This window comes from Xenopus tropicalis, chromosome 1 (assembly GCF_000004195.4).
Source record: "Xenopus tropicalis strain Nigerian chromosome 1, UCB_Xtro_10.0, whole genome shotgun sequence".
Lineage (NCBI taxonomy): Eukaryota > Metazoa > Chordata > Amphibia > Anura > Pipidae > Xenopus > Xenopus tropicalis.
In genome coordinates, this window is record NC_030677.2 from 152,000,110 (window position 1) to 152,013,286 (window position 13,177).

At 39.3% G+C, this 13,177-nt stretch overlaps 1 protein-coding gene across 3 annotated transcripts; it reads left to right on the forward strand.

The window, feature by feature from the left end:
• The first annotated feature begins 14 nt into the window (after positions 1-14).
• On the forward strand, positions 15-13,169 carry rnf185 (ring finger protein 185). Of its 3 annotated transcripts, none has more exons than XM_031897564.1 (7): positions 15-99; positions 5,597-5,812; positions 6,389-6,407; positions 7,399-7,511; positions 7,743-7,794; positions 10,854-10,971; positions 12,108-13,169. In XM_031897564.1, the coding sequence occupies exons 2-7, from the start codon at positions 5,643-5,645 to the stop codon at positions 12,203-12,205; spliced, it is 570 nt and encodes a 189-aa protein (XP_031753424.1). In that variant the 5' UTR covers positions 15-99; positions 5,597-5,642; the 3' UTR covers positions 12,206-13,169.
• The last annotated feature ends 8 nt before the right edge of the window (positions 13,170-13,177 follow it).

The following is a 13,177-nucleotide window of genomic DNA, read 5'->3' on the forward strand; positions in this document are numbered from 1 at the left end:
ATGTGAATTCCGCTTCCTGTTCGAAAAGCAGGATGTGACGTTTGAGAGGTGGAAGTGACTGAGATTAGTTGGACTGCTCTACAGTCGGTGATACCGGAGGTAGGACGACTTACATTTAGTTGGCGATAGCAACAACTCAGCTGGAGACTGCTTGCAAATGGTATAATAGTTATCCCGAGTTCTGGTGGCACGTAAAAACACCTACAGTCGTGCCGCTCAGTGTGTGTCTGCGCCCCGCCAGCTGTGCCGTTCCCAACATCCTGATTGGTTATAAATTGTATGGTGAATCAGAGTAATTTAGCACCTTTACGCACAGATACCTGCCCTACGTGTCAGTGTTGTGTTAGCCTCATAAAACGACTGGTTTATTTGCTAAACATCCGCTGTGATTCCTCTACATTCATTAACCAAACGTAGGAGTGCCACACATAGTGCTGTCACAGCATTTGTACCCAGTGTCAGGTGCTAATTTGGTCCAGTGATGGCGGACGTGCGCCTCTGTGCAGCCCATTGCTGAAGTAAAGCTCTAGACAGCAGCAGTCTCCGACTTGGACGTATGGTGCTTGCTATGCAAGTGTAAAGTACTACAGGTTTTATTCATTCTTATTTGCAGCACCGCTTGCACTCACCACTTTGGGAATGATGAATGAATACAGTAGAACCCGCATTAACGTTTTTCTTTGCACCAGGCAAATGTATAATCAGAGACATGCATTATGCCAAGCATATCGGTCGGGCCACAACATTTTTTTAAATATCGGGGTATGTAAAATTAAGGTTTCACTGTAAATGCATCTTGAAAACTCTTACTGTTCTTGGAACCCCATTTATTTTTTATGGATTTTACTATGAATTTTTATTTTACATAAAGGATAACTTATTGTATCTGTTATATATATATATATATATATATATATATATATACAATACTCCATGAGTTATGCGCACTCTGGAGTGCGCATAACTCATGGAGTATTGTATACATGGAACAACCAGATGCAGCACCCATTGAGACTACCAGACACGTGAACAAGGAGGGAGTGCGGACCAATTGTGAATTATATATATATATATATATATATATATATATATATACATTTTTTTTTTCTTAGTACTGTGGAGTTGGTTTCCATGGGTCCATTAAAGCTGGCCATACACGCACCAATACTATCGTACGAAACCTCGTTTCGTACGATATTTGATGCGTGTATGGCATGTCGGCGAGTCGACCGATATCGCAGGAAGCTGCTGATATCGGACGACTCACAGATCGGCCAGGTTAGAAAATTTTGATCGGGCGCCATAGAAGGCGCCTGACCAAAATCTGCCGTCAGGGCTGAATCGGCAGAAGGAGGTAGAAATCCTATTGTTTCTACCTCCTTATCTGCTGTTTCAGCCCTGACTGTGTGTGGCGGATCTGACGATGTTTCGTGCTTAACCCTCTGTGTACAAAAATAAACAATCCTCCCATTTATCCCATGTTTAGGGCACACTTGAATTTGATGATCTGTGAACATATTCCTGCACATTCTTTTAGGGTGAGCCCCGACGGCCCAGACCCGACCCTTGCCGGCGCTCCCCCGGCTGACCGTTCCTCCCAACACGCTAAACTTCCGCGCACTCAGGGGAGGACATCGGGTGAGGGGCTTAGGAAGGCTCTGCAGGGGGAGGTGTTAGGGGGTGCGAGGCACGTGGCTGGCGGGGGCACCTGCAGGGCCCCTGGGGCAGGAACCCAAGGGGCCCTGCATCCCCCCAGTCCAACCCTGGCGACTAGTAGCAGCTACTTTTTCAAGGCTACTAAACTCCAGAAAATACCCTGCCATAGACAATACCGAGAATTGCCTCTGCTAAAGCAGATATAGAGACAATGATCAGTAAATGATCAGCATTGTCTTTTTTTAGTAGCCACAACAAGTAGCTGCTACTATTAGCCCCATGTGTCTTCACCCTTAAGGGAAGTGGCAGACATTGCCCCACGACAAATCTTCGTTACCGCAGGCGACTAATCCCCCCACAATGCCATCCCACTGGCAAGAATGTAAATTGCAGCTTCGATGGCATACGTGTTGCTACGATTTCCCGAAGTTGGCAAAAGTTCCTTTAAAGGCGGCTTTGGGAAATCGTAGCAACACATATGCCATCCCACCGGCGATTTCCATTGCGGTAATGAAGATTTGTTGCGGGGCGATTAATCTCCCCATCTGCCACTGCCCTAAGGGTGAAGACAGAGCTACTAGTAGCAGCTACTTGTCACAGCTACAAAAATAGACAATACTGATCATTTACTGATAATTGTCTCTGTGTGTTTTAGCAGGGGCAATTTTCAGTATTGTCTATGGCAGGGTATTTTTCTGGCATTTAGCAGCCATGACAAGTAGCCGCTACTAAGTAGCTCTGTGTGTCTTCACCCTAAAACATTATTAGAGCATCTCTGGATATGTCACCATATTGTTTAAGCCATGTCGCTGCTGAGAGTGAGGGTATGTTAAGTCACTTGCTCATGTCAGCGTAGACACTTGGTAATCACTTTATACTCTTAAGTAGATTATATTTGTTTATGCTTCTAGTATAATTAAGTTACTTTTATGTTTATCTGTTCATATCAAGCACAGCTCTCTGGCCTTTTGTTTTTCTACGTAGTTGCTTTCCCCTGCCTGTATGGCTACAGTTGGCAACTAGTACAATTATTTTTATATATATATATATATATATATATATATATATATATATATATAAACACTCTTTAACCCTGTGGAAAAATACAAAAATAGTTGATGTTTTCATATCCCTACTATAAACTTTCTGTAGGTGTATTTTTAAAGTGCGTAAAAAGAATATGTTGGTGCTTTTTAAATGTGTGTTATAATAATGTTTTTGTATGCTGTGCGGTGCATAGTGTTTTTGGTAAGGCTTTTATGTGCATGGTTTGAGCAATTTCTTACAACTGATGTAATGGTTGTTGCAAAGGCAGTGTTCATAATTCAGATTTCCCATGTTCGTCATTTAGCTTTGTTTGTATCATTCAAACTTGTGTACATCTATATCATTATCTTAACATGTATTATTTTATTAATGCCTCACACTAAATTTTAAGACCAAAATAAAGTCCAAGTAGTTTTAGATTGTCAGTTTTTATAGTCATTTACAAATAGCTTGTTTTTTGTTCCTTAAGGCCCAGCCCATATGGAGTTTTAGATCCTGTTGACTTTCAGAGACAAATCAACCTTGTCAGATGTGCATATTTTTGCTGTCTACATACAACATGACTTTTATACATTACATAGTTAGTTACATAGTTACATAGGGTTGAAAAAAGACCTGTGTCCATCAAGTTCAACCCATCCAAGTAAACCCAGCACACCTAACCCACACCTACCAATCTATACTCACATACATAAACTATAAATACAACCACTAGTACTAACTGTAGATATTAGTATCACAATAGCCTTGGATATTCTGATTGATCAAGAACTCATCCAGGCCCCTCTTAAAGGCATTAACAGAATCTGCCATTACCACATCACTAGGAAGGGCATTCCATAACCTCACTGCCCTCACCGTGAAAAACCACCTACGCTGCTTCAAATGGAAGCTCCGTTCCTCTAATCTAAAGGGGTGACCTCTGGTGCGTTGATTGTTTTTATGGGAAAAAAGAACATCCCCCAACTGCCTATAATCCCCTCTAATGTACTTGTACAGAGTAATCATGTCCCCTCGCAAGCGCCTCTTTTCCAGAGAAAACAACCCCAACCTCGACAGTCTAACCTCATAGTTTAAATCTTCCATCCCCTTAACCAGTTTAGTTGCACGTCTCTGCACTCTCTCCAGCTCATTAATATCCTTCTTAAGGACTGGAGCCCAAAACTGCACTGCATACTCAAGGTGAGGCCTTACCAGGGACCTATAAAGGGGCAAAATTATGTTCTCATCCCTTGAGTCAATGCCCTTTTTTATACAAGACAGCACTTTATTTGCTTTAGTAGCCACAGAATGACACTGCCTGGAATTAGACAACTTGTTATCAACAAAAACCCCTAGATCCTTCTCCATTAAGGAAACCCCCAACACACTACCATTCAGTAGATAGTTTGCGTTTATATTATTTCTACCAAAGTGCATAACTTTGCACTTATCAACATTGAACCTCATTTTCCAGTTTGCTGCCCAGTTATCTAATTTTGTCAAATCGCTCTGCAAAGCGGCAGCATCCTGCATGGAACTTATAGTTTTGCACAATTTAGTGTCATCAGCAAAAATAGAAACAATACTGTCTATGCCCACCTCCAGGTCATTAATAAACAAGTTAAACAGCAAAGGCCCAAGGACTGACCCCTGCGGTACTCCACTAACCACACTGGTCCAATTAGAAAATGTTCCATTTACAACCACTCTTTGTACTCTATCCTTCAGCCAGTTCTCTATCCAATTACAAATATTATGTTCTAGGCCAATATTCCTTAATTTGATCATTAACCTTCTGTGAGGTACTGTATCAAACGCTTTAGCAAAGTCCAAGTAGATGACATCAACTGCCATTCCAGCATCAAGGTTCCTACTCACCTCCTCATAAAAGGCAACTAAATTAGTCTGGCAAGATCTGTTACGCATAAAACCATGCTGGCACAAACTAATAGTATTGTGAACTGCAATGTATTCAAGTACCCTATCCCTTATTACCCCTTCCAAAAGTTTTCCTACTACTGATGTCAGACTAACAGGCCTATAGTTTTCAGGCTGAGAACGGGATCCCTTTTTAAATAACGGCACCACATTAGCAATCCGCCAGTCTCTTGGCACCATGCCAGACCTCAATGAATCCTGAAAAATTAAGTGAAGAGGTTTGGCAATCACAGCGCTCAGCTCATTTAATACCCTGGGATGAATCCCATCCGGCCCTGGACCTTTGTTTACCTTTACATGTTCAAGTCTCTTTTGAATTTCCTCCCGAGTGACCCATGCGTCAGTAGCTAAATTACTAGAACTGGGCATATTACAAGGGAAGCCTTCATTATCTGGCTCCTCAGATGTATAGACAGATGAAAATTACATTTATATTGAATGGTTAAACTGGTCTCATTTCTCTGCCAAGCATACAAAGCTAGCTCTGATCCTGGCCTACAGCAGACTTTGACAGCTGTTAGAAATGAGCTCCCCCTGGACAGGGGATTAATGCATGTAACCGGCATCCTCAAAGGGGTGTTGCAGACAAAAGAAAAGGATTTATGTAAACTGAGAACACCCTGTGGCTGCAGCTTCTGGTATATAATGAGGTCTGTGGGGTTTTTTGTTTGTTTTTTTTGTCCGTTGAACTATAGTTTTTCCTCTTCTCACTTTCAGTTCCCAGATTACTCACTGCCTATTACAGACCCCCTTTCATTTGCATACGTCACTTCAGGCTCATATTGGCAGTTTTCTCTTTAGGGACATGATGTAACAATGTGAAAAAGCAGCGTATACATAGAGCTCTCCATTTCCTCATTACTGATTCTCTTTACAGTTCTTTACAGCTCACTGTATGAGAGTTTAAAAATCCTTCTAAAATCATTGTTTCTGGATTACATCTGCCTACATTTGCATTCTGATTGTTTACCAGGTCATTTGTTTGGGTACTTTACCTCCTGTGTTATCACTGGTAAGGGATGGCAAGTGCGGGTCCAGCTCCTTCTGCATCTGCAGAGAATTCAAGTCCTGGTGGAGCAAGTGGCAGTACCAATGGAGAGGCCAGCAGTCAAGATAGCACATTTGAGTGCAACATATGCCTGGACACCGCAAAAGATGCAGTGATCAGCTTATGTGGTCACCTTTTTTGGTAAGCAGGGTGAGGAAAACTGTAAATTAAGTTATTGCTGTTAGAATTAGCAGAAACAGTGCTTACATAAAGTTTTTTGGGGGATTGGTATACACCGTTTTGATACAAGTGTTTAAAGAGGAGACTGCATCCTTATAAGAACAGTGTAATTTGTCTGCAGAATGCCCTCCCTTGAACCCAGCCCCTTACCAAGTATGTCACCCTGCAGTCCTCTTCACACAATCAGTCATACAAGTTAGCACTCCTGTACCTGAATGTGCAGCCTTAACGACAGAATAGGCACTACAGATACCATTAGGCATAGACCATGCACAGAAGCATAATAGGCTCTGATGGGCAGCACATGCATATTGGCAGTGCTCTCAGATATTTGAGTTCTAGATGGTAAGAGTGATTATAAGAAGAGAACTACGGGATGATATAATGGGTAAGGGACTAACGAGTACTCTACTGAAAATACACTCTGCCTTTTGTTGTCCTTTAAGTCTAGTTCTTTAATGATGTAATATAGTATAGTATACACTTTTTTAAAGTGCAAGTAAAATTAAATCTATCCCTTTCTTTTTTCATGCCCAGTTGGCCATGTTTGCATCAGGTAAGCTTGCTTGTTTGTTTTGTTTTTAAAAAAATGTTTTATTGTTTCATAAAATTGTGCAAAGGAAAAGGGATAGAATTAGGGAACTTTGCCAAAAAACTGGATGTCCTCTTGTATAGCTGTTCTCAATGTATGAAATATATGAAACAGGTTTCATTCCTTAATGTTGTCAGTGGGTTGTGTTTGTTGTAGGTAGCATTTTCTTGTCTGTATACCAGAAACACAAAAAGTCTATACGGGTATAGGATCTATTATCCAGAATACTTGGCACCTGGGGTTTTCTGAATAAGAGATCTTTCCATTATTTGGTTCACCATGCATCTGCTAAACACAATAGGATTGTTTTGACTTCTGTGTGGCATGGTACATTTTTATTATTACAAAGAAAAGGAACTCATTTTTAAAAATTACAGTAATTCCCTTAAAATAAAGGAACAGTAACACCAAAAAATGAAAGTGTTTTAAAGTAATTAAAATATAATGTACAGTTGCCCTGCGCTGGTAAAACTGGTAAGTTTGCAACAGAAACGCTACTATAGCTTATATAAATAAGCTGCTATGTTAACACGGGGGCAGCCACTGAAGCTGGGAAAAAGGAGAAAAGGCACAGGCACATAGCAGATAACAGATAAGCTTTGTAGAATATAATGGGGTTTTATCTGTTATCTGCTAAGTAACCTGTGCCTTTTCTCCTGTAAATGGCTGCCCCCATGGCTACACAGAAGCTTTATTTATATAAACTATAGTAGTCTTTCTAAGGAAAACACACCAGTTGTACCAGTACAGGGCAGCATTACATTATATAGCAATTACTTTTATACACTTTCATTTTTTGGTGTTACTGTCCCTTTAAAATGAAGATGGCCTTCCTGTATCTTTGTGCTTTCTGGATAAAGGGTTTGCAGATAAGGGATCCTATACCTATATCTACAGCAGATAGAATATTAGCAGTTTTAGGCCTTTATTTTATGTGTTGTGTTTTTATCCTCAGTGGCTGGAAACTCGACCAAACCGGCAGGTGTGTCCAGTCTGCAAAGCTGGAATCAGCCGTGAGAAAGTCATACCGCTGTATGGAAGAGGAAGCACTGGGCAGGAAGATCCCAGGTAGGAATTTAAAGGAGTATTGTTTAGTTTGTTGTGGCTTTGGGAAACAGTTAGTAGCAACTCTCTATTCTTTGCCACAGAGACTGCTTTTCAGAAGTCATAGAGCCAAAACTCTGTGACTGTAAAAACAATCTGCTGGGTTTAACACACACGGTAGTTTAGTTTATTATATAGTCCACTAGTTGCAATTTCACTAACCAAATTGTCTTCATGCAAATCTAATTTCCACAGAGAAAAAACCCCTCCACGTCCTCAAGGGCAGAGACCAGAACCAGAAAACAGGGTGAGTACTATGAGTCACATGATGAAATTATTGCCTTTTATCTGTAATTCTGCACTGACTCATGGGTATTGTTGGTTATCATATAATGAGGTTCCCAAGGGATAAACTAATTAACACTAACAAGCTGAACTAGTACACACATTGCTTCCTGTCATTTTTTAGGCATTGGTTTTCGCCTATGCAGATCTAAATAGGAATAAAATAGATTTATTTGTACTTTATATATTTATATTAGTACAGGCACTTACACAGCAAACTTTACACATAGCATGCAGCAAACCACTTATCAAATTAGCTGTATTGCATTAAAGCCACAAGATTCAGCACTTTGTTTTGTTCAATTACTAGAAGACATTACAAGACTTCTTTTGTTAATTTTGGACGGTCTTAAACCTCCAGACCAGCAATAGAAGAAGCTCAGTCAGAGGCTGTGTCGACTTCTCTTTGATAATAGCACCAGTCAGTGATATCTGCTAAAAGCTAAAGCACTGAAATTGAATGATCTTAATTAGAGGTTATAAATCCCATAAATCTAATAAATCCGAAACATCCTATAAACCCTCTCACAGAGATGGAGACTTTTCCAGTTGTGTACTCTGCATAACACAATAATTTATGAGGAGAGCGTACTGTCCTTAACTCTTAGCAACTGAATACAACTTCATTAGTTGTAGTTTTAGGTGTAGTTGTAGTTATAGTTTTTACTGTATGTATACTTCCTTATTGGGATATATCAATTTATTATAGTAAAAATATTGCTCTATATTTTTGGTGAAGCAAAATTTCTTAATGATACAGCTTGACTATGTTCAATCAATCCTTAGATGGATGCGACCCCTAGGATCTCAGTAGGGCGGTTTTAGTCCCCCATTTCCTACTAGACTCCGCTCCACATTGACAGCAGTCCATTTGGATTACGTAGTCCAAAATACGCTTTAGTGATGTTTTGGTTTTTTTTATTTTTTTTTGTAGTTAGAGATGTGTCAGTTTATACGCGTTTTGCACGTTTGAACTTACATGTTTTCAATGCGTGATTAGTATATGCGTATAAATATACGTGTACATAACAAATTTCTTAAGCAACAATATTAAATTATATTATATCATATCCTATTTTATCATATGTTGACCAATACTGAATGTATAAGTTTTCAACGGCTGTTTTTATTTGTACTGCAGATTATTTTTCTGCATAATGTAAATATTAATGTTTGAAAATATTTTAATGCCTTTTATTTGGCTATAATGTTTAAAAAAATCCCAATAAAAATTATTGAAACTAAAAGCTAAAGCACTGAAGTCTTGAGGGTCTTTATGTTGACTGCATACCATAGAAGATATTAATTTGTTAGATCATTTGTCCATTAATATTTTGCCGCAGTTTCTCAGTAGCAAGTAATCGTCAACTCATGCTTATTATTCTGACTGTATTTTCACATTTTCAATTTGTTTCGATGTCAAGTAACCAAGAATCTGAGTGCTTGAAAATTATGGTTCACGAAGGGCTAACCTGAAGGAAGGGGATGGGGCACAGAGGTTAAAAGGGAAGATGTAAGGATGCTAGAGGAAATTGTAGAGGTAATAGTGGAAGATAACAAAGAACAGAAAAGCAATGTGGATAAAAGTTAAAAAGACTAAACAAGGGGTTGGGTGATTAAAAAGGGAATAGGTGAGAGAAGAGTTGAGAACACACTAAAACATGGGAAGGAGGAGTGCAAAATGGAGCTGGGGAGAATCAGAGGTAAAAGTGGAGAGAAAAATATAAAAGAAGGTGGTTGAGCAAATGTGGTCTGAGGTACAAGAAGCACAAAGAAAAAATTAAGGGGGGGGTAGAAAGTAAAAGGGATAGAAAAAAAACTAATTATAAAATTAATGGGAAAGAAGATAAGGCTGATTAGAAGAGAGACCAAACAGAAAGACAAAGAAAATCATTGATAATGTAAACAAGTGGGCTAACATTAGGGGAGAGGTAAAGATGGATGAAAAAATAAAGAAGCAGGGAGCAAAAAAACTATTCAAAGTATTTGAGCTCCCATATTTGTAAGTCACATATTACATAGTTACATAGGGTTGAAAAAAGACCATTGTTCATCAAGTTCAACCCATCCGAGTAAACCCAGCACACAACCTATACTAACCAATCTATACACTCACATACATAAACTATATATATATACAACCAGTAATACTAACTGTAGATATTAGTATCACAATAGCCTTGGATATTCTGCTTGTTCAAAAACTCATCCAGGCCCCTCTTAAAGGCATTAACAGAATCTGCCATTACCACATCACTAGGAAGCGCATTCCACAGCCTCACTGCCCTCACCGTGAAAAACCACCTACGCTGCTTCAAATGGAAGCTCTGTTCCTCTAATCTATAGGGGTGACCTCTGGTGCGCTGATTGTTTTTATGGGAAAAAAGAACATCCCCCAACTGCCTATAATCCCCTCTAATGTACTTGTACAGAGTAATCATGTCCCCTCGCAAGCGCCTCTTTTCCAGAGAAAACAACCCCAACCTCGACAGTCTAACCTCATAGACTGTCGTATCTTTTCTGTCTGAGTGTTATTAAAAAAAGTGTGTGTATGTGGGGGGGGGGGCTGGCTTAAATAGGGTGTTTTATACTAAAGTGCTTTCCGTTTGTTTGTCATTAGTATATTCTTATTTAGGGCCGTGGCAGACGGGTAGATTAGTCGTTGTGCGACAAATCTCCCCGAAATGCCATCCCACTGGCTAGAATGTAAATCGCCGGTGGGATGGCATACACAGCAACGAAATCGGCAAAGTTTCCTCTGAAGGCGATTTTTTCAAATCGCTGCGCCGCGTATGCCATCCCACCGGCGATTTACATTCTAGCCGGTGGGATGGCATTTCGGGGAGATTAGTTGCCCACAACAAGGGAGATTTGTTGCGGGCGACTAATCTCCCCGTCTGTCACGGCCCTTAGAGTTGGCTAACGCTGGTTAAGGGGATTGATACAGTTATGCATTTCAAAGAGTGCGTCTGCATTTTTCTGTTAGATCCTGTCTTTTACATGTTTATTTCACTTATACAGGGTTTTCAGGGTTTCGGATTTGGTGATGGGGGGTTCCAGATGTCATTTGGTATTGGAGCATTCCCTTTTGGAATATTTGCCACAGCCTTTAACATCAATGATGGCCGCCCTCCACCAGGTAACATTTTCTTTCATCAAAATGGCCATATACATAGAGTATAAACATGCTTAGTTGTCTAGGTAACAGAAAAAAACTTGAACTTTTGCTGATGCCGCTATGCATTGAGCCAAATAAAGTATATCTGAGTAAATACTGATGTGATCCTTGAGCCCAGATTTGGCCTAATCAATTTTTCACAAGTCTAAACAGATGATTGGGTAAAATTACTGTTTCAAACTCAAGAACAGACTGATAATCTAAGGCTAGTGGCACACAGGGTTGATATTACTTTTGCATTGTCATACAAAATCCACTTGATGTGTGGTGCACTTGCACAAGGAGCTTATGGACACACATCAGCTTTTCTAAGCAGGCAGAGAAAATCCAGTCATCAGTCCCATGTGCAGTTAGCTTAAATTGAGGATAAAATGAAAAAACAGCAGCACTCCGGAGTCCCATGTGCAGTTAGCTTAAGGATAAAGTTAAAGGGGGTCCCATTGTATGCAACTATAAGGGATTTTTAGTCAATATTGATGATAAATTTTGTATAAACAAACCCCTAATTTTTGTAATCTGCATCAGGATTTCAGATGCTAAATGCTAAAACCTGGCAGTCATTTAAAGCAGTAAGATTAGTTTGAATATCGGACGACAACATTTAAACAAGATAGCAACGCTTGCACACATCCCTATATACTAAGGTGACCAGATCACTTAAGAATTTAGGGACATTTAATAAATACATGTTGCAGGGCAGTACTGATTTAATTTAAATTAAATTGCAATCAGTTCAGCCATGCTAGCTTGATTTTTTAGACATGTCCCTAAATTTTCAGGTGATCTGGTCACTCTACTATATACGCCAAAAAGTGATCAACAATACCCCAGATCTATATCCAGCTGCAAAGCTATCTTGCCCTAACAGGTAGAAACCCTATTTCCTCTAATACAACCGATTTATATAGTATCAATGGGTGCCCCTCTTCTCTTGCATTGTTCCTAGGTTTAGATATATTTTATAAAAACCTACTTTCTCTGAGCCACCTCTATGTACTTTTCAATTACTCTCCCTTTAAATAGTTTTTGCTTTCCAACAATTTTGTCTGTGGTTACAGCAGTCTCAATATCTTGACTTGTTATTTTTTTTCTTACAGCAGTTCCTGGGACTCCACAATATGTCGATGAACAGTTTCTCTCTCGTCTCTTCCTCTTTGTTGCCTTGGTGATTATGTTCTGGCTGCTAATTGCATGATGCTGGCTCCATGTGATAAAGACTAGGTTTAACAGACTGCATACCTTTCCTTGAAAATCACAAATCTGCCATATTATTACTCTTGTCATCAAAATGCGCCATTCTTGATGCCGTGCTCCACAGTTTGTAATGGATGACAGTTGGGTGCACTACATTTAAAATATATATATATATTAGAGAGAAATAAATAGTATTATTGACTAGGGATGAGCTTTGTAAGAGCAGGGTTTTCTGGAAAAGCATTGCAAAATGACAACAGGAAGGCAGCAGTGTAAGAAAAATAATACAACCAGTTGTGTAATATCAGGATGCAATTTGACTCACTTCAATATAACTTCTATAATGAATCAAATTACACTAGAAGATCAGATTACGTAGCTGACAAGGAGAGTGGAAGCCTGATTGGGAGTGAAGCACTTTCAGAGTCAAAATATGGAACCAAAATCACAAGATAAAGTTATTCAAGAGGATGAGTGATATAGGCATAACAGCAGAATAGAAGTTTGTACACAAATACCTAAAAGTCTCCAGATACTGAACTACTGTAGAAGGAACAATGGAAACCTCAGAACTGTGCAGAACACAGATTAATGCAACAGAAGAATGCCTGACCTGCAAGTGAAGCATATGGTGTGGAGTTGGAGATATTTTCTGGCATTTCTGACACCAGACACAGCCCGATGTGTAGTCACCTCCAGTGAAGAGAATGCTGTTCATACTGTATTCCCTAAGAACTTATGACCCAGGTTGGGCTGAAATGATGTTGATTCCTCAATTTTATGAGATTTTAATATTTAAATTACAGTTAATTAAATGATACTTTTTGAAAGATATCTTGAAGTACTGCTAAAGTATATATGAATATAAAGAAATTGAACATACTTTAAAAGGGATCCTATCACAAATTCCTTGGGGTTTTTTTGTCCTTTTTTTTGTATATATGATTAAATAGCACGATGCAGTTTGCAGAGA